This window comes from Trachurus japonicus, chromosome 9, assembly GCF_045865225.1.
Source record: "Trachurus japonicus isolate A0001 chromosome 9, Traja_1.0".
In the NCBI taxonomy this organism is placed as follows: domain Eukaryota; kingdom Metazoa; phylum Chordata; class Actinopteri; order Carangiformes; family Carangidae; genus Trachurus; species Trachurus japonicus.
In genome coordinates, this window is record NC_140915.1 from 5,548,202 (window position 1) to 5,567,464 (window position 19,263).

The 19,263-nt window shown below is 40.6% G+C and overlaps 1 protein-coding gene and 1 pseudogene across 2 annotated transcripts; both read left to right on the forward strand.

Annotated features, from left to right (window-relative positions):
* Nucleotides 1-309: 309 nt before the first annotated feature.
* Nucleotides 310-9,473, forward strand: LOC146980777 (uncharacterized). Its single transcript, XM_085788003.1, has 5 exons — nucleotides 310-445; nucleotides 1,447-1,503; nucleotides 2,054-2,665; nucleotides 6,351-7,499; nucleotides 7,613-9,473. The coding sequence occupies exons 1-5, from the start codon at nucleotides 310-312 to the stop codon at nucleotides 9,220-9,222; spliced, it is 3,564 nt and encodes a 1,187-aa protein (XP_085644129.1). The 3' UTR covers nucleotides 9,223-9,473.
* Nucleotides 9,474-10,437: 964 nt separating this feature from the next.
* On the forward strand, nucleotides 10,438-17,642 carry LOC146980778 (uncharacterized; annotated as a pseudogene). The gene is made up of 7 exons (XR_015036543.1): nucleotides 10,438-10,643; nucleotides 12,217-12,244; nucleotides 12,344-12,496; nucleotides 13,251-13,310; nucleotides 13,898-14,519; nucleotides 14,793-16,024; nucleotides 16,100-17,642. The product of XR_015036543.1 is annotated as an uncharacterized LOC146980778 (transcript).
* Nucleotides 17,643-19,263: the final 1,621 nt, after the last annotated feature.

Here is a 19,263-nt window from a genome sequence, read left to right on the forward strand (position 1 = left end):
AGGCTTTTAATTGATTTCTTTTATTTCTGTATTCCTTTTAATCGGGCTTTGTATTATGTTTAGTTTTCCATTCTATACGATTTCATCTGATTTTATATATATTTTTTATTTTTTATTTAACTTATTTTAGGCTATTTTTATTCTCTATGAATTTTATACCTTTTATCTTATCTTATACTTTCTATCTTATCTTGCTGTGTTTAGCTTTTACTGTCTTAATAGTCTTGTTAGTTTTTATCTCCAGTGTTTCCTCCTGGGGGTCTGCTACACTGGGAGTTGCTCTGGTCGTCTACCACTGCTGTCCCGTGGATGGCTCTGGCCCAGGTGGCTAGAGGGCTCCGTACCTTGGTGTGGGGCCTCCTGTCTGCCTGGGTCGGGGCTGCCTCTGTGGCAGCGCTCCCTAGTCGTGGGCCGGGAGCCCTCTCAGTGTGGTTGGCCCCCAAAGGTGGCTTCCCCTCTCCCGTCACTAATGACAGCTAGTGTGTGGGTGTGCAAGCTTGTGAGTGTGTGTAGGGTATGTGTGTTGGTATGCCTCTATGTGTCTGTCTCTATGTCACTGTGTGTATTTGTGGGGGTTGGGGGGTTGGGGTTGTTTCTCCTTGTTTTGTTCTCTTTCTTTGTTGTTTTTAGCCTCTGTGCGGCACTTTGTGTTGCTGCTTTTAGCATGAAAGGTGTCATATAAATAAATAAAATTTGAATTTGATGTGGACAGTGCTTAACCTGAGTTACAGTAAATTAACAACATTAATTAACCAAGATAATCTACTATGGTTATAATGGCTATAACACTTTTTTAATGGTAACACTAAATGTCATGATTTAGTAGGAAAGTGGTAACTATTCTGTTCCATCTTTAACTTTAAGGTACAATGGTGGTGCAATACAAACTTACAATTTTAAAGTTTCAACATTACTACAACATACTCAATCTCTAACTGGTAAATAATTATAAATGGCTTTTCCTAATTCAGTCATGTCAGTGCTAATTGATGCCGTTAGTTTTGGGGCAATAGTTGCCTTTATTCACATAAGACAATAGAGGGAGAGACTCACTGTCACATTGTTCAAAGTTGTTCAGCAGATATGTTTTGAACCTTTATTAACCCCATGTCTATAAACATGTGTGTGTCCAGGTCGTTGATGTCTCCAGTTGAATGACATGATGGAGGCCGTAGCAACAGGTGAGCTCCAACCCACAGCCGGTGGTAGGACAGTGTTAGATAGAAGCTGGGAGTCAAAATGAATCACATGTGACAGTTTCTCTTACATTAACAGCATAACGAATCCCATAATGAGAGCATGTTTCTTTATATTTAAGTATTATTTTGTTTGTAATGTTTAATGTACATATTGTTGTTGTTGTGCAATTTTGCAGATGAGGAGAACAGAAACATATTTTTATTTATTGTTTTTATGAGTGACTTTTTACTTCTGTCTGTTTTACAGATGTGCAGCCGAGGCAGAGGAAGCGCAGCAAGAGCTTTGAATTTCTGCCACCTTACAGTGAGTTTGTTCAACTCCTCTTACAGCATCTGCTCTGTTTGAATTACTTTACCATCTACAGTGTAGAACCTAAAATAATATCACACTCTGCTTCACTGATGCTTTGATGTTGAGATGACATGCTCAGAATGTCTTTCTGATTTGTATCCTCCATTTTACAGAGAACACAACACTTATAGCTACTGGTGCTTAGATTACTGATAAGTCGAAGTGCCACAGGTTAATGCGCCCTCTGTTGGATCACAAGGGAAACTACTTACAACAAGCTGGGTTTAGAGGCTGTGCACTCGAGCAGTCTCCCTGACAGAAATATGGCAAAATTATATTCAAGCATATGCAGGTTGGGTGTAGGGGGTCTGTTCATTTTGTAATTTACTGAATGAAATGTATATTATTTGAGCTCTGTTTAAAGACTGACTTGCAGATTTATTTATTTATTTTTTTTTTACCAAATGAGATGATTATAAAGGGGATGATATCTGAGCCATAACAAATACATTAATGGACTCAACACTGAACATATTGTTGTTGATTTTTTTTGTCTCCTCAGTGTCTGAGCTGAGGGTTGTTCTGCTGGGGAACAGCTGGTCTGAGAGGAATTCAGTGGGAAACTTGATACTGAGAGAATCTGTGTTTAACAAACCACCTGACTCCTGTGTGAGAGTCAGTGTACCAGAAAAGGAGAAAGAAATAACTGTCATCAACACTCCAGATCTGCTGGATCCAAACATCCCTGAAGACAAACTGACAGAGTTTATAGAGGACTGTGTGAGTCTCTCTGATCCTGGACCTCATGTGTTCCTGCTGGTTCTACAGCCTGAAGACTTCACTGAAGAACAAAAACATAAGTTCTGTGAAGTCCTGAGACTCTACAGTGAAGATACATTTGATCATTCACTAATACTAATATTAACACCCAGAGAGGAGAGTTCGGGTGAAAACTACATGAACCATCCACCATTAGAAGACATGATCATAAAATGTAGGTACAGATACTTGGAGCAGAAGAACCTGGACCGTACAGAGCTGTTAACACGACTGGGTCAAACTGCAAAGGAAAACAATGGACAACATATTTGCTATGAAAGAGTTGAGGAAGCAGCATCGACTCTACCAGATCATCAACTAAGGCCAGAACAACAAGGAACACATTCTATTATGAGTGTTGTTAAAGGTCTTGGTAGGTGAAACAATTCTAACAAGAAAATTAAATCTCTCTCTCTCTCTCTCTCTCTCTCTCTCTCTCTCTCTCTCTCTCTCACACACACACACACAGACACACACACACACAGACACACACACACACACACACACACACACTCAACATTTGGTGATTGATTGAGAACATGGAGCTACAAATTATGTTGTCTATTCACAGGGTGGGCTGCAGTTACACAACTGTCACACTGGTGGAAAAGCCCTGTGCCCAGTAAGTAACAGTCATTATCAATGTCAATCAATTTACCTGTTTTTCTTCAAAATTAAGTTGTTTACGTAAAAAAGGTCAGTGTTACAGTAAGAAACCAGGAGTCTGTTTGTGTAAAACATTACATTTTATGCATTGAAAGAAAAGTTAAATTACAAGATATTTTTAGTTTTAGTTTTTCTTTCCTGAATGAGTTACACCCAGGGGAAGGGCTTTTGGTTTTAAGGGGGGCATTGTGGTTCAATGGCACAAGTCAGATAACAGTTACATTGACTATGAGTTGTTTGTTTTTGGTCTCTGTAAAGCCACTCTTTTCACATAAAGTTGACATTGACTTACTGAAGGACCCGAGGTTTGTAGTTGTAAGTAATTGTCGGTGTAAGCTGTTTTTAGAACGGTGGAGCGGAGCAGCAGGCTACTCAGAGCTACGCTATGGAAGCTGAGGGAATTTTTTGGTTTCCCTCATCAAACTCATCAAATACACAACCCAAAAACTCCAAAACGCTGTCGTGGACAAGTTGTGAGCTGCACATTCACCACCCTCTGAGATAATAACAGAACGTTACGTTAGACGGAGACGTTTTAGAGGTAAATTCATGCAAAACTGCTGATGCACGTTGTGTTCAGGGACAGTTTTTCAGCAAGCAGACTCTCAATGTTCCGTTATTTTCTCATAGCGTGGTGAATGTGCAGCTCACAACTTTTTGGGATTTTGTATATGATGAGTTTGAGGGAAACCAAGAAATCCCATGAGCCTCCGTAGCGTAGCTCTGAGCAGCTCACGGCTCTGCTCCACCGTTCTAAAAATAGCTTGCACCGACAATTAAAGGTAACGAACCTACTGCTATGACTATAGGGATTATGGCAATGGGCCAATTTGCCAAAATGTTGAACTATCCCTTTAATAATAGGATACAACACATTTAAAGGAGTCATCACCTGGTTTTTTATGTATCCAATCCCCCTTTAATTGCTTTGAATCAGTTCTTAAAACTTATTGGAAACATTTTTTAAAAAAAAATTCAAACATAGAGCTTGTTCTGACACTTTTTCATATGGCAACTTTCTCTCGTGAGAGTAGGCGCGAGGTTTTGACTAGTCCGGATGTTCATTGTATTAAAGCAGATATCAGTGGAATGTTTTTGTTAATATAAATCCTAAATAGTCCTATTTTCCGTCAGCAATCACTTACATGAAGTATTTCAGCCTAAACACGAGTCTCTCCGTCACTCTGCTCTGCTGTAACCCGAGGAGAAAATTTTCCTTGTGGGATACAAGTGTTATCCAATGAGGGGAGAGAACGGCATGAAGGGCTGTGTGTGCAGCCAAGGGATGCGCGTGAATGTGGTGACGTAGCACGAGGACCAATTGATGCCTGACAAGGGCGGGGGCTGCTAACTCATGGTGCGTTCAAGGAAACTCGTACTTTGTGTTTTTCCTTCCTGTGAAGTCATACCAGTTCGATCTGGTACGAGTTCACGGGTCGGAAGTTACGAGTGGCCGTTATAGGGAACTTTCACAGACAACAGGACGGTAAAAACACGAGCTACGGGTTACCTGGAACGCTACCAAGTCGTAGTTGTGACTTGAAGCTGTAACTTACGGTTTCAAAAGCCTGCCTTGAACACAGCATTAGCCGAAACGGCCGTGCCACTGATATCTGCTTTAATATGTAATGAGGCGCGCATTGATTGGACGCAGGGAGGACAGAGCCCAGTGGGCTACATGCAGGCTGTATTGGAAACCGCATACTATGCTGCTCTGTCATGTACCGTAACCATGTTATAACTTCATAAAATAAAACAAAATTGTATCGGTTCATTGTAAAACATGTGTTTATTGATGCAAATGTGGTGATTTCTGTACGTAGGCTACAGAGCCCCGGTGCAAAGCTGCTGCTGCTCTGTGTGAAGCTTCACTTTTCATTCAAACAAACTAATACGACTGCCACAATTGTTAGATTTCATCAGTGAGACAAACATTTATCTCCTAAAAAGAATTTAACCAGTCGGCGGTAAACCTCTACAAACATGCGGGTAAGTTAATTAACGACCGTTTCCTCCGCGGGCATGACAACGTAGTTTGACCGGTTAAGGAGCAGCTGCAGGCGGGTTGCTGACCAGTCACTCTCCGCTCCTCTGCCTCGCTGGAGCTGCACTTCTCCCAACGCGAAGCAAACTTCTAAGCCGTCATTTGGATAAACTAACCGCACATTGGGGATCTAAACCCTTACTTTCTCGCATGAATAAATATTAAAACTTAATAAATTAACGACCCTTTCCTCCGGCGGCACGACGACGTTGTTATCGGCCGGCTAAACGAGCAGTGCAGGCGGGTTGAGGAGTCACTCCTCCTCCTCTCCTCTGGTGCTCACTGCAGCTGGCTTCACCTCACTTTTCCCAACGCGGAGCTAACTTCTAAACAGCCGTCATTCGGATAAATAGCTAACCGCACATTGGGGATCTAAACCCTTACTTTCTCGCATGAAAAAATATTAGAACTTAATAAATTAACGATAGTTTCTTTCGGCGGCATGACGATGTCGTTCGGCCAGGTAAACGAGCGCTGCAGGCGGGTTGAGGAGTCACTCCTCCTCTGCTCCTCTGGTGCTGGCTGCAGCTGGCTGCACCTCACTTCTCCCAACGCGGAGAAAACTTTAAACAGCCGTCATTCGGATAAATAGCTAACCGCACATTGGGGATCTAAACCCTTACTTTCTCGCATGAAAAAATATTAAAACTTAATAAATTAACGATAGTTTCTTTCGGCGGCATGACGATGTCGTTCGGCCAGGTAAACGAGCGCTGCAGGCGGGTTGAGGAGTCACTCCTCCTCTGCTCCTCTGGTGCTGGCTGCAGCTGGCTGCTCACTTCTCCCTACGCGGAGAAAACTTCTAAACAGCCGTCATTTGGATAAACGAACCGCACATTGGTGATCTAAACCCTTACTTTCTCGCATGAAAAATTATTAAAACTTAATAAAGTGACGAAATAACAGCGCTACAGTGGGAAATAAAACAACCCGTAATGGCGGCGCGGCAGAAGTCGGGGTGGTGGAAGAGAGGTGTGTTTATGAAAGCAGGCGCCACGGTGACGTCACCGTAGGCGCAGAATCAAAATCTCGTAATGTTGAGGTGTGCAGCCTCATGAGCTACTCTGGCTTAAACAAAGAGCCCAAATGAAAAAACTCAGCCACTTTCAAACCCCAGGTTTTCAGGCAAGTTTCCACTGAGGTCCAACACCAGTATACATGTTATAACAAGGAAAAATGCGATTTCCGGGTGATGACTCCTTTAACTGATTAAATGACTAAACTGACTGAGCACGAGGAGCAATCAAAAGACTTCCTCGTGAGGGTAAATGTGTTTCAGCCTGTGTCTGTGCACTGAAAACATTTTATCTTTGTCTCTGTTGTGTTTCAGCGTCTGGTCTCAGGATTGTGCTGCTGGGGAAAAGTGAAGACAAAAAGACAAAACTTGGTAACTTCATCATCAGGGACAAAGTTTTCCACCTCCAGAAACAGTCACCAACCAGACAGTGTGTGGCCTCCTGTGGAGAGTGGAGAGGAAAACCAGTAACAGTGGTGAAAACTCCAGACATGTTCAGTCTGACTGTGGAAGCACTGATAGAGGAGATGAAGAAGTGTGTGTCTCTTTGTTCTCCTGGACCAGATGTTCTGCTGCTGTTGGTGAAGCCTTCTGAGTTCAGTGAGGAGAAAAGAAAAACTCTGAACTTCATCCTGAGTTTGTTTGGTCAAGATGCTTTTAAACACTCGATGGTCGTCATAACACATGAGGTGACTAAAATGACTGTCACTGTTAATAAACTCCTTCAAGACTGTAGACGAAGACACTACAGGATGTCAGAAAACAACTATGGATCCTTGATGGAGAAGATTGAAGAAACATCAAATGAAAGTGACCAAATGAAAGCAGCTTTAAACCTGGTTCTGTGTGGGAGGAGAGGAGCAGGGAAGACTTCAGCAGCTGAGGCCATTTTAGGTCAGACAGAGCTTCATTCAGTCTCCAACTCATCAGAGTGTGTTAAACATCAGGGAGAGGTGTGTGGACGTCAGGTTTCCCTGGTGGAGCTTCCTGCCTTGTATGGGAAACCTCAGGAGGAAGTGATGGAGGAATCACTCAGGTGTATCTCTCTCTGTGATCCTGAGGGCGTCCATGGCTTCATCCTGGTCCTACCTGTGGGTCCCCTCACTGATGAAGACAAAGGAGAGTTAGAAACCATCCAGAACACATTCAGCTGTAGAGTCAATGACTTCACCATGATCATGTTCACTGTGGAGTCAGATCCTACAGCTCCAGCTGTTGTTAACTTTGTCAGAGATAACAGAGACATCCAGGAGCTCTGTCAGAGCTGTGGAGGAAGATCTGTTGTTGTCAACATCAAGGACAAGCAGCAGATCCCTGAGCTGTTGGACACTGTGGACAAGATGAGAGCTGACAAAGATGAAACACACAGCTACACAATAAAAACATTTGTACAAGGGAAAGAGGATGAGATCTTAAAACTGCGGGATAAACTCCAGGACCTTAATACAGTGGACACTGGTCAGTGCTTCACTGAAGTTTAAATTATCTTCTCTGACCTGTTGCTGTTTAGAAATTGTATTATCAATATAAATGATCAAAGATGAACATGTAAACTAACGTATCTTCTTATGTTGCAGGTGATGAAGAGACTCAGAGTTCAGACTGCCTCAGGATTGTGCTGATAGGGAAGACTGGAAGTGGAAAGAGTTCTACAGGAAACACCATACTGGGAAGAAAAGAGTTTAAAGCCAAATCAAGTCAAACATCAGTCACCAGGTTTTGTCAGAAAGCTCAGGGTGAAGTGGACGGTCGTCCTGTTGTTGTGGTCGACACCCCTGGTCTGTTTGACACGACCTTGTCCCATGAACAGGTTAATGAAGAGATGGTGAAATTCATGAGTCTTCTGGCTCCAGGTCCACATGTCTTCCTGATGGTGTTACAGATCGGAAGACTCACAGACGAGGAGAAGGAGACACTGAAACTCATCAAGGAAGGATTTGGGAAGGATTCAGAGTCGTTCACCATCATTCTTTTCACAAGAGGAGATACACTTAAGCATGAGAAGCTGTCCATTGATCAGTACACTGAAGATTGTGATGATTCCTTTAAGAAGTTGATCTCTGACTGTGGAGGAAGATACCATGTGTTTGACAACTATGATGACGGGAACCACACACAAGTCATAGAGCTGATAAAGAAGATCAACACCATGGTGAAGAGAAATGGAGGAAGCTGCTACACTAATGAGATGCTGGAAGAGGCTGAAGCAGCAATACAGAACGAGGTGGAGAGGATCCTGAAGGAGAAGGAGGAAGAGATGAAGAAAGAAAAGGGGGAACTAAAAAGAAAACACGAGGAAGAAATTGGAAAAATGAAAGAAAAAATAAAAGAATTTGAACAGGAGAGCAAACTAAGAGACAAAACTCTCAAGGAAATGGAGGAAAACATAAAGAAAGAACGTGAACAGAGGCATAAAGAACAGGAAAAGAGAAAAGAAGAAGACAGCAAGAGGAAACAGGAGGATGAAATTCAGCAAAAAACATGGGAAGAAAAACTCAAGGCATTAGAGAAGGAACAGAAAACAGAATCAGAGCTAGAGCAGAGTAGAGAGGTGGTGAGAATGGAACATGAGGCCTGGGAGAGGGAAAGGAAAGTATGGTGGGAAACACGAGAACAAGAAGATGAACAGAAACAATCAAGAATTGAACAACTAGAGGACAAGTACAAGCAGGAAAGAGAAAAATATGAAAAGAATAGAAAAGAAGACGGAATCAGGAAAGAACAAGAAGAATTGAAACAAAAAGAATTTGAAGAAAACTATAATAAAAATCTGGAGTCTCTGAAGAAGACATACGAGGAGGAGGCCCGAAAGCAAGCTGAAGAGTTCAATAAATTCAAAGAGAAATACTCCAAAGATTTTGCTGCTCAGAAACAAGAGCATGAGGAACAAATAAAGGACAGAGATGTTAAGTATGACCTGTTAAAGGCACTTTCAGCCCACAATGAAAACAAAAAGAGGGGAAAACATCAGCAGGAAATCAGTGACTTAGTAAAATGCGTGACCAAGAAGACTGAAAATGTAACAAAAATTAAAGACATACTGATCATGCATGAAAACCAAATGAAGAAAGTGAAAAATCAGGCAGAAATAGACAACCTGCAAATAATCCACGAGAGAGAAATAAGTGATCTGATACAGACACTTCTGACAGAAGTTGAAACAAAAGCCTCTTGTTGTATTTTATGAGGTGATGTGTTTGACATACAGTACCATGGCATGGGGAAACTGTAGTTGTACTTTTGTAGACTGACTCCAGAGGAGCTTTTTTATATATGGTCACGGTGTTGATACAATGATTTGATTTTCATGAGAAAATAAACGTCACAAAGTTTACGCAGCATAAACAGTACAGGAACTAAGCAATGGCAAGGTTGTGAAAGGTGCTGCCTTTGATCAAGACTTAAGAGACAAAATATTATATGTATTTCTGGGTAACACTTTATAATAGATACACACTATTAAGCATTAGTTAAGCACAAATAAATACTTCTTCATTTATAATGCATGAATACTCATTAGTATGTAGTTTATTATTACAGTTAGTGCTTATCAATGATGAGTAAAATATTTTTAATTGTGTTTATAAACTACATACTAATGAGTATTCATGTGTTATAAATGATGACTTCAGTATTTAATGCTTAGCTAATGCTTAATAGTGTGTACTTATTATAAAGTGTTACCCATTTCAGAAAGTTGACTTTCTCAGTTAATTGCATGACCTAACTTTTTTGTTGTCGTTGTTCTGTAACAATTAATTAAATATGCATTTTAATCTTGGACATGTTTGTGTATTTGCCTAATGGGCAGGATGTGTGTTTGTACATATACATAATAAGGTATTTCTACAATCATGAAATAATATCTGTCTTCTTGATTTCTTTTGTGTACACTTCAAGTGACTTTTTTGTGTTTTTGAGTTTTGTGTCATTTATGTAGCCTACTTGGGGAATGTATTGTTTTAATAAATCTAGCTAAAACTGGATTTACATGATCTCTCTGGCTGCAGAATTAGAACAGAGCACAGGATGATTTTTTTTAATGTTTGTAATCTGATTACTGTGCGTTTGTCATCAGTGATACAGCTGCACAATTGATTTGAAACATTCACCAATAAACATCTTTATACTGCTGAACTGACTGTTCGTTGATGCCTTTGCCTTTTACTTGATAGATGCAGAGAGAGTAGGGAAGTGACCAGCATAAGCATAAATAAGCATTTGAGTCTTGGACATGTTTGTATATTTGATGCTAATGAGCCAGGATCTATGTTTGTACATGTACAGAATGCTATTTCTACAATCATGAAATAATATCAATGACTACATGAACGTTTTTCCTATTCGATTTTATTTCCAATGTTGAAATTCAAATGCTTTTATTTTGGTATTACAGGTGTAACTACGTCACTGTGGGTGAGGGGAAGCTACTTTCACTTTCGTCCTGGACGTCAGAGCAGAGAAAACGTTCTGCGGAGCGTTAAAAGCTTTAAAAACCTAATAATTAAAGTTGTGACGGGAAGCATCGGCCCTGTTGGTGGATCAATAACCTTTTAAAACGATCATTTTTAGTGCACGGTTAAAAATGGATTGATTATCGATCGTCTGGTGAGTATTGGCTATTCATATTATAAACCTGTTTTATCAGCTTTCTCTAAAACATTTCCTCTGCATCTCGTTTCCGACGGAGAATAAGTTACAGTTTAAGTTCAGACACGTCAGTGAGCGACCGCGTGTCTGAACAAGTTAGATATTGTTTCATGTTTAATCTCAGGCTCGGATCAATTCAACAGTCGCCATTTTGAGTTGAAGTCAGTGAGGGTGTGATCATGATTTCCTCATTTTAGCTCCATGTTATTGTTACATTTTATGTAAAAATGAGAGTCAGATAGAGTCCTTATGAATTGATTATATTATTATCTGTTCTGTGACTTTTTGTGGACATTGTCAGTATTTTTTTCTCTGTTTAGTGTCTAGTATCCAGTGCCCTGACCAGAGTTATGACCTATGACCTCTCTGTGCTCATGTCTTATCCAAACACACTGCTGAATTAAGTTTGAACTTTGTATTCACTAATATGTTTCACAATATAGGCTACACAATAAAATCTATTAGAAACTTTAACAGATATTTATTTTGTGGTCTGATCATGTGTAACTAGTTGACATGCAGCAGTAACTTCGGAGGATGGTGGTTGAAGCTCAAACCAAAGAATTTCTCTTATCAGAATTAGGAGAAAAGGTGTTTGCGCTCTTGCTCACTGTCCAAAAAAATCCTCTTTTCAGGTGCGTAGGCCAACAAACATTTGAGAGCAACAGGAGGAAAAGGCTCGCACACTGATCAAAATTGGCAATGTCCACCAGAGATTGACGGATGCAACAAAGATTTAATGGTCCATCAAACAACAAAAAAGTGCAACCATGGTGATAAAATAAAATAAAGAAACAAAAATAAGTAAGACAAAAACGTTTTGGCCTACACAGCCATCTTCAGTCTGTTTTAAGGGGCAAATCACACACCTGTGCTCTATGTAGATTGAGGCAGAGTCAAACAGTGGGTGGGTCCATACATGTTCCAGGGCCACATCTTGTACCACAGGGTGAAACCTGAGACTATATTGAAACAATTAAAGTATAATAAAACCTGGTACACCCTGACCCTGACCCAGACTGAAGATGGCTGTGTAGGCCGAAACGTTTTTGTCTTACTTATTTTTGTTTCTTTATTTTATTTTATCACCATGGTTGCACTTTTTTGTTGTTTGATGGACCATTAAATCTTTGTTGAATCTGTCAATCTCTGGTGGACATTGCCATTTTTGATCAGTGTGCGAGCCTTTTCCTCCTGTTGCTCTTATCAGAATTAGAACAGATTTTATTGCAAAGTAGGAATTTCATCTGGTGTACACTAGTATGGTACAAAAACACAAGAAACAGGGACGGTTAATATACATGCAATAATACACATTCTATCACAACAAAATATGAATAAAGAAAGAAGTACACAATCCACAGTAAACTGGCAAGATGAATTCTATACAGAGAGCAAAGCTTCTTTACCACACTGCATCCTCCAACACAAGGCAAAAGACTGATAATTACTGGTAATTAATTAACTTACTATTTTTGTGTTTTTGGGCCTGTCCCCATCCGTCTGTCCCCAAAACCACCGTGACCACCAGGACGTGATGGCAGAGAGTAAACACACAGGTAACGGCCATTAAACTGTCAAACATGTATCACATTACAAGTGTGTGTTTGTGTTTGTGTTTGTGTGATGGTGATTGTGATGCTGCTGTCGTCTTTCAGCATCAGTCATGACACAGAAGTGTTTGTCTTCAGCAGAACTGCTCAGAGGTCAGAGGTCACAGTGCAGCAGTGACTGAGTCTCTGAGCTTCACGTCGTCATCGTTTGTCTCTGATGCGTCCAGCAGAGTGACGTCATGGCGACGGCAGCAAATGGTGAGTCCAGTCCGACTCTGAAATATAGACGACACCGTGGCTCACTGTTAATGTTAACTCAATACATCACACAACACCATCAGCAGCACCACCACTGTCCAACTAATGACATACACAGTTATACAAACTAAACTCACAATGTTAATGTTTTTTTGCTTTTCTCCTCATCTTAATTTTCGCAATTAAATATTAAAACCATCTTTAAAGCTGTATGGAGGCCTGATGGTAAATGCACAGGTTAGTGTTGTCAGAAAGTCTGTAGCGCCCTCTTGTGGCTGAACTCAAACATTGTTGGGTACATAGACTCTTCAAGGATGGACATAGAAGTATCTTGTCTTTGTAATCAGCCAGTGTGTGAATCAATGTGGATCACACATGTTTAGTATTTGTGTCCTTATGTCAGTTTGGCATTCACTTTGTCAGTAGAACTGAACAGATTTGCTTAATACTGTGGTTATGTCTTTCAACTCTCTGAACTGGTGTAACACAGTTTCCATTTTCCAGATGTTTCTGTAGCTGTAGTTTAACTCTCGGTAGGTTTTACTATCTATTGGAATTTTCTAGACTAGATTTCTAGACACTCACTGAATGATTGAACATCTCAGTGGTTTATTGTTATATATTTGTTTCACATCAGCTCCCCTTATTCCTCCTCTGTGAACAACCTCTGGATATTTTATCTTCACAAATCACAGTATGTATAATATGATCAGGTTTGATCTGTAGTCTGATTTTTATCTCTCTATTTTCACAGTGAAAAACGACTGTAAATCGTCCGAATGCACAAGCAGCCTTGACATACTCCCTCCCACCTGTAAGTTAAAGCAGAAGTAAGTGATATATTTGTGTTAATATAAGTCTTAAATAGTTATATCTTCCGACAGCAATCACTTACATAGAATGTTTGGACTGAAACACGGGTCTGTCAGTCACTCTGCTCTGCTCTGAGCCGAGGAGAAAACATTTATCGTATCCTACAGTTTTTATCCAATGAGGAGAGAGAACGGCATGCAGGGCTGTGTGTGCAGCCAAGGAACGCCGTGAATGTGGCGACGTAGCGACGAGGACTGTTATGGTGCGTTCAAGGAAACTCGTATTTTTCCGACCGTGAAGTGGTACCAGTTCGATCTGGTACGAGTTCACCGGTCTGAAGTTACGAGTGGCCGTTATAGTGACTTTCACCGATAAAACAGGTCGGAAAAACACGAGTGGGTTGCCTGAAACGCTACAAAGTCCTAAGTTGTGACTTGAAGCTGTAATTTACGATTTCAAAAGCCTGCCTGGAACGCAGCATTAGCGAAAACGACCGGACCACTTACTTCTGCTTTAAAGTGACTGTTTTTGAGATCCACATCTTCAACCATCCTTATAAACTCTGGGTGTTTTGTGTTTTCTCCTCAGTTTCCAAGCTGAGGGTTGTTCTGCTGGGGAACAGCTGGTCTGACAGGAGTTCAGTGGGGAACTTCATACTGGGAGAGACTGTGTTCAACACTGAGAAAGCTGCAAAGTGTTGTCAGAGTATCAGAGGACGGTGCACATGGAAAGAAACAGTCCTCATCAACACTCCAGATCTTCTGGATCCAAACATCTCTGAAGACAAACTGACGGAGTTTATAAAGGACTGTGTGAGTCTCTCTGATCCTGGACCTCATGTGTTCCTGCTGGTTCTACAGCCTGAAGACTTCACTGAGGAACAGAGACTGAAACTACAAAGAATCCTGGAAAACTTTGGTGATCGATCATTTGATCATTCATTGGTGCTGATATCAACACCCAGAGGGGAGAAGCCAGGCTCTTTAGAAAAGTATGAGCAACTTCCAGCATTAAAACACATGATCAAGATCTTTGACCCAAAAGAACCTTGAACTTCTACAACTGATGACTCGCTTGGGTCAGATTATAAAGGAGAACAACGGGGAACATGTGAGCAGTGATGTTTCTGACAGTGGAGCAGCTGAGATCCAGCAACACCTGCACCCAAAGAACACAGTCCCTGTGAACATGGATCCTGCTCGAGCTGCTGGTGAGTTTCTCACAACAGTCTTGTTGTCAGCTGTGTAACTGAGTTAGCATGTGTTTCTATATGTCACCTCATAATGTTAGTGCTGATTGAGGTGACCTAATAATGGATTCATTGGCTGCAGCTTCATTTGGATCTGATCCAAAACTGAACCAGTTGTTCATAGTCTTCACATATTAGATGAAATGTTGGTTCTCTAGTCTTTTCACATTGACTGAGTGATAAATGATGATGATGATGATGTCATATCTCTTTTGATGTCTTGTTGTCTCACAGCTCTTGGACTCAGGATTGTGTTGGTTGGTAAAAGTGAGGAAGAAGAGACGACACTTGGCAACTTCATCATGAAGAAGAAATCTTTTCGCTTTGAGAAGTTTTGTCCAGTCAGACAATGTGAGTGTGACCATGGAGAGTGGAGAGGAAAACCAGTAACAGTGGTGAAAACTCCAGACATGTTCAGTCTGACTGTGGGGTCACTGATAGAAGAGATGAAGAACTGTGTGTCTCTTTGTTCTCCTGGACCAAATGTTCTGCTGCTGTTGGTGAAGCCTTCTGAGTTCACTGAGAAAAACAGAAAAACTCTGAACTTCATCCTGAGTTTGTTTGGTCAAGATGCTTTTAAACACTCGATGGTCGTCACCACATACCATCATCAGCTGGATGAGACGAGTGTCTCTGTGAACAAACTGCTTCAACACTGTGGAGGACGACAATACCACATGTTTAGAAATGACCACAAACTGTTAATGGAGAAGATTGAGAACATTGTGGAGGAAAACAGAAGAACCTTCCTGACCTTCACTGAAGTGTCTGAACCCATGAAAGCAGCTCTAAACCTGGTTCTGTGTGGGAGGAGAGGAGCAGGGAAGACTTCAGCAGCTGAGGCCATTTTAGGTCAGACAGACCCTCATTCAGTCTCCAACTCATCAGAGTGTGTTAAACATCAGGGAGAGGTGTGTGGACGTCAGGTTTCCCTGGTGGAGCTTCCTGCCTTGTATGGAAAACCTCAGGAGGAAGTGATGGAGGAATCACTCAGGTGTATCTCCCTCTGTGATCCTGAGGGCGTCCATGGCTTCATCCTGGTCCTACCTGTGGGTCCCCTCACTGATGAAGACAAGAAAGAGTTAGAGACCATCCAGAACACATTCAGCTGTAGAGTCAATGACTTCACCATGATCCTGTTCACTGTGGAGTCAGATCCTACAGCTCCAGCTGTTGTTAACTTTGTAACTCAAAACAAAGACATCCAGGAGCTCTGTCAGAGCTGTGGAGGAAGATCTATTGTTGTCAACATCAAGGACAAACAGCAGATCCCTGAGCTGTTGGACACTGTGGACAAGATGAGAGCTGACAAAAACGAAAGACACAGTTACACAACGGAAACATTTGCACATGCCCAGGTGGAGAAGATCGTACAGCAACAGAAATACATCACTAAACTACATACTGAACTTATGAACAGTAAGTATTCTAATTGCTTGTTTAATGTCTCTTCATAAAAAAAAACAGCTTCTACTGTTCAGTCAATGCTATTTTCAACATGTGTTGTAACCTCATTATTCACAGGTCATGAAGAGACTCAGAGTTCAGACTGTCTCAGGATTGTGCTGATAGGGAAGAACAGGAAATGGAAAGAGCTCTTCAGGAAACACCATTCTGGGAAGAAAAGAGTTTAAAGCCAAACCGACTCAAACATCAGTCACCAAGTGTTGTCAGAAAGCTCAGGGTGAAGTGGACGGTCGTCCTGTTGTTGTGGTCGACACTCCTGGTCTGTTTGACACAACCTTGTCCCATGAAGAGGTTAATGAAGAGATGGTGAAATTCATGAGTCTTCTGGCTCCAGGTCCACATGTCTTCCTGTTAGTGTCGCAGATCGGAAGATTTACACCAGAGGAGAAGCAGACACTGAAACTCATCAAGAAAGTCTTTGGGAAGAATTCAGATAAGTTCACCATCATTCTTTTCACAAGAGGAGATGATGTGGAGGACGTGAAGATGAGTATTGATGAGTACATTGAGAATAAATGTGATGAATCTTTTAAGATTGTAATCACTGACTGTGGAGGAAGATACCATGTGTTCAACAACCGTGATAAACAAAATCACACACAAGTCAGTGAACTTATTAAGAAGATTGACACCATGGTGAAGAGAAATGGTGGCAGCTGCTACACTAATGAGATGCTGCAAGAGGCTGAAGCGGCAATCCAAAGAGAGGTGGACAAGATCCTGGAGGAGAAGAAAGACGAGATGAACAAGGAGGGGGAGAAGATGAAAAGAAAGCATGAGGAAGAAATGCAAGATATGAAAATAACATTAGAAAAACAGAGGGCAGAAATTGAGCTAGAGAGAGAACTAAAGGGAAAACAACTCAAGGAGAAGGAGGAAAACATACAGATGGAGGTTGAGAAGGCAAAGAAAGAACAGCAAGAGAGTAAAGAAGAGACCAGGAAAACAAAAGAGGAGGAAGAAATTCAGCGATCTCAGTGGATACAGAAACTTGAAGCTATGGAAGAGCAAATAAAACAATCAAAAAGAGCGAGTTTTAGGGCAAAGCAGCAGCTGTCAATGAACCGCTTGAGAAAAAACAGAGAAGTCTGGGAAAAGGAGCGTAAAGAGTGGTGGGAAAAACTAAAACAAGAAGCGAAACAAAGACAACAAAAGGGGGAAGAAAGGCTGATAATACTCCAAAAAGAACGTGAACAAGAAAAATTTGAATATGAAAACAAAAGAAAAGAAGAAGATCAAATCAGGAGAGAACAAGAGGAGAAACCAAGAGAACTAGAGAAAAACTATCCAAAAAAACTAGAGACAATGAAGAGAAAATATGAGGGTGAGGCCAGAAAACAAGCTGAAGAATTAAATGCGTTTAAACTGAAATACACTAAGGATATTGAAAAGAAATACGGTGAGGAAATTAAAGATGTGAGACAGAAGTATCAGAAAGTTGAGCAGGAGTTGGAGAAGAAAAAAAGTGAATTTGCCCTTATACATGATCTCTCCAGCCACAAACAAGAAGCTTTACGTCTTCAACATCATGAAGAAATACAAAATATGAATGCAAAATATGAACAAGAGAAGAGAGATACACAAAAGCAAAGCAAAAACCAATGCAAAACCTTGTGACAGTTCCCAGTTTCTTCCACTAGGTTGCCACAGCTATAAAACTGCATCCCCGATGCCATGATCAATGCTTGAGTGATATTGACACAATTGATGGTCAGTGGTATTTTATAAGGCTAAACAACACTAAAGTGGCTACAACCAAAGCTAGTAAGGGTTCACAACCCTCAATCCTTTCTTGTAATCTTCCATCAGGAATGAAAAGACTAAAAGCCTGTGTTCTGGTCAAACGGAAAGCATTTGATGTAAATATATCTGAGGTATGTATAGACTGTTATACCTGTTTTATTTTTGAAAGTAAAAAACATTTCTATTTTGAGTGACAAATGTTCCTGTAACCGTTTTATTATGAACATGAATTTGAATTATCCATCAAATTGGTTAGATAAATGACCAATATCTTGTGTTGTGTATTTCCATCAGCAGCAATAGGGGCTGATTAAAGCATTTACTAAAATACATTATGACACTGTTTTTATAACCAGTTGAAACAAGAAATTGTCGGTGACTGAAAAAAACTGACAACTATTAAAATTAAATGACAACTCTACTTCACAGAGTCTACATTTTACTTGTGCTTTGCCTTCTTTTCATCATGTTTCTCCCTCCTTCATTGATATGTTGGTTCTCATCAGTAGGCTACACTAGTAGGATGCAGCCATGGCAGAAGATAGAGGAGACACTGCCCCCAGCAGTTACTGTAATGCATTGCAGTTACAAGTGAACATTTACATGGTTTACCAGTTTTACTTTGTTGAAGGGATTTTTATGATAGGATGTGTCAACACTTAGATTCCACGTCAACAAATCTTTATAGTTGAATACAATAGATTATGTGTCCTAGTTATTGTACCCGTAGATAATTGTGACATTATTAACAGGAGCTCTGGCTCTGAGAACACCTGTGGTGCTGCAGCACAGTGGATTTATCTCTTAAATATTCAATAATTTCACTTTTTCATGGCATTGTAACCTAAGTGAAAAAAACTATTGTAATTCAGTGAAATGCATAACATACCTAACATACAAAGTTCTCAGTTGTTAGGTTTGTAGAAAAATGAGTATGTTATAAATAAATTTATTTTTTTTCGGTCAAGGTAATTGTTTGGATTATAATAGTGTTTATGTCAGAGTGTATGACAAGGGACAAGTTTTATGTCTAAAATAATCTTCACTCATATAAGGGAAACGTGTTGTAACCATGTGATTCATACAGTAGGATGATATATGCCTTGTTGGCCAAGGCATCTCCGTCCACGTCAGCATGACAAGGTTCCAGTCATAATCAATAAAGCAAACTATGGTCACTCATTGTAAGCCGAGCGCCTCGCGTTTATTTCTAGAGTGGCAGCCATTTTGAGAAAAAAGACTCCCCTTGATAGTGCCATTTGATCTGGGTTAAAGTGACAGCAATTTTTATCCAATCAGGTTCCTTGCTTACTCCTGACACACCTGCCCAGTCCGTTCATTCAGCTCAGATCACTGCAAAGACCAACACATTGCTTTACAAGTTTTGGAGAAAAATGACACAGTCACAATTGAAGGTGAGTGGACTCAAAGATAAATCTCAAGTGAATTAAAATTCACAGTTCAAGATCAAGCTGTAATAGGGGTTAGTTTGAGA

What these genes read in the sequence shown, in the direction of transcription:
- LOC146980777 (XM_085788003.1), top strand. Translation starts at nt 310, where the DNA reads ATGGCTCTGGCCCAGGTGGCTAGAGGGCTCCGTACCTTGGTGTGGGGC. An exon ending in AGGAACACATTCTATTATGA is followed by an intron (nt 2,666 to 6,350) that starts GTGTTGTTAAAG and finishes GTTGTGTTTCAG; the next exon opens with CGTCTGGTCTCAGGATTGTG. An exon ending in TACAGTGGACACTGGTCAGT is followed by an intron (nt 7,500 to 7,612) that starts GCTTCACTGAAG and finishes CTTATGTTGCAG; the next exon opens with GTGATGAAGAGACTCAGAGT.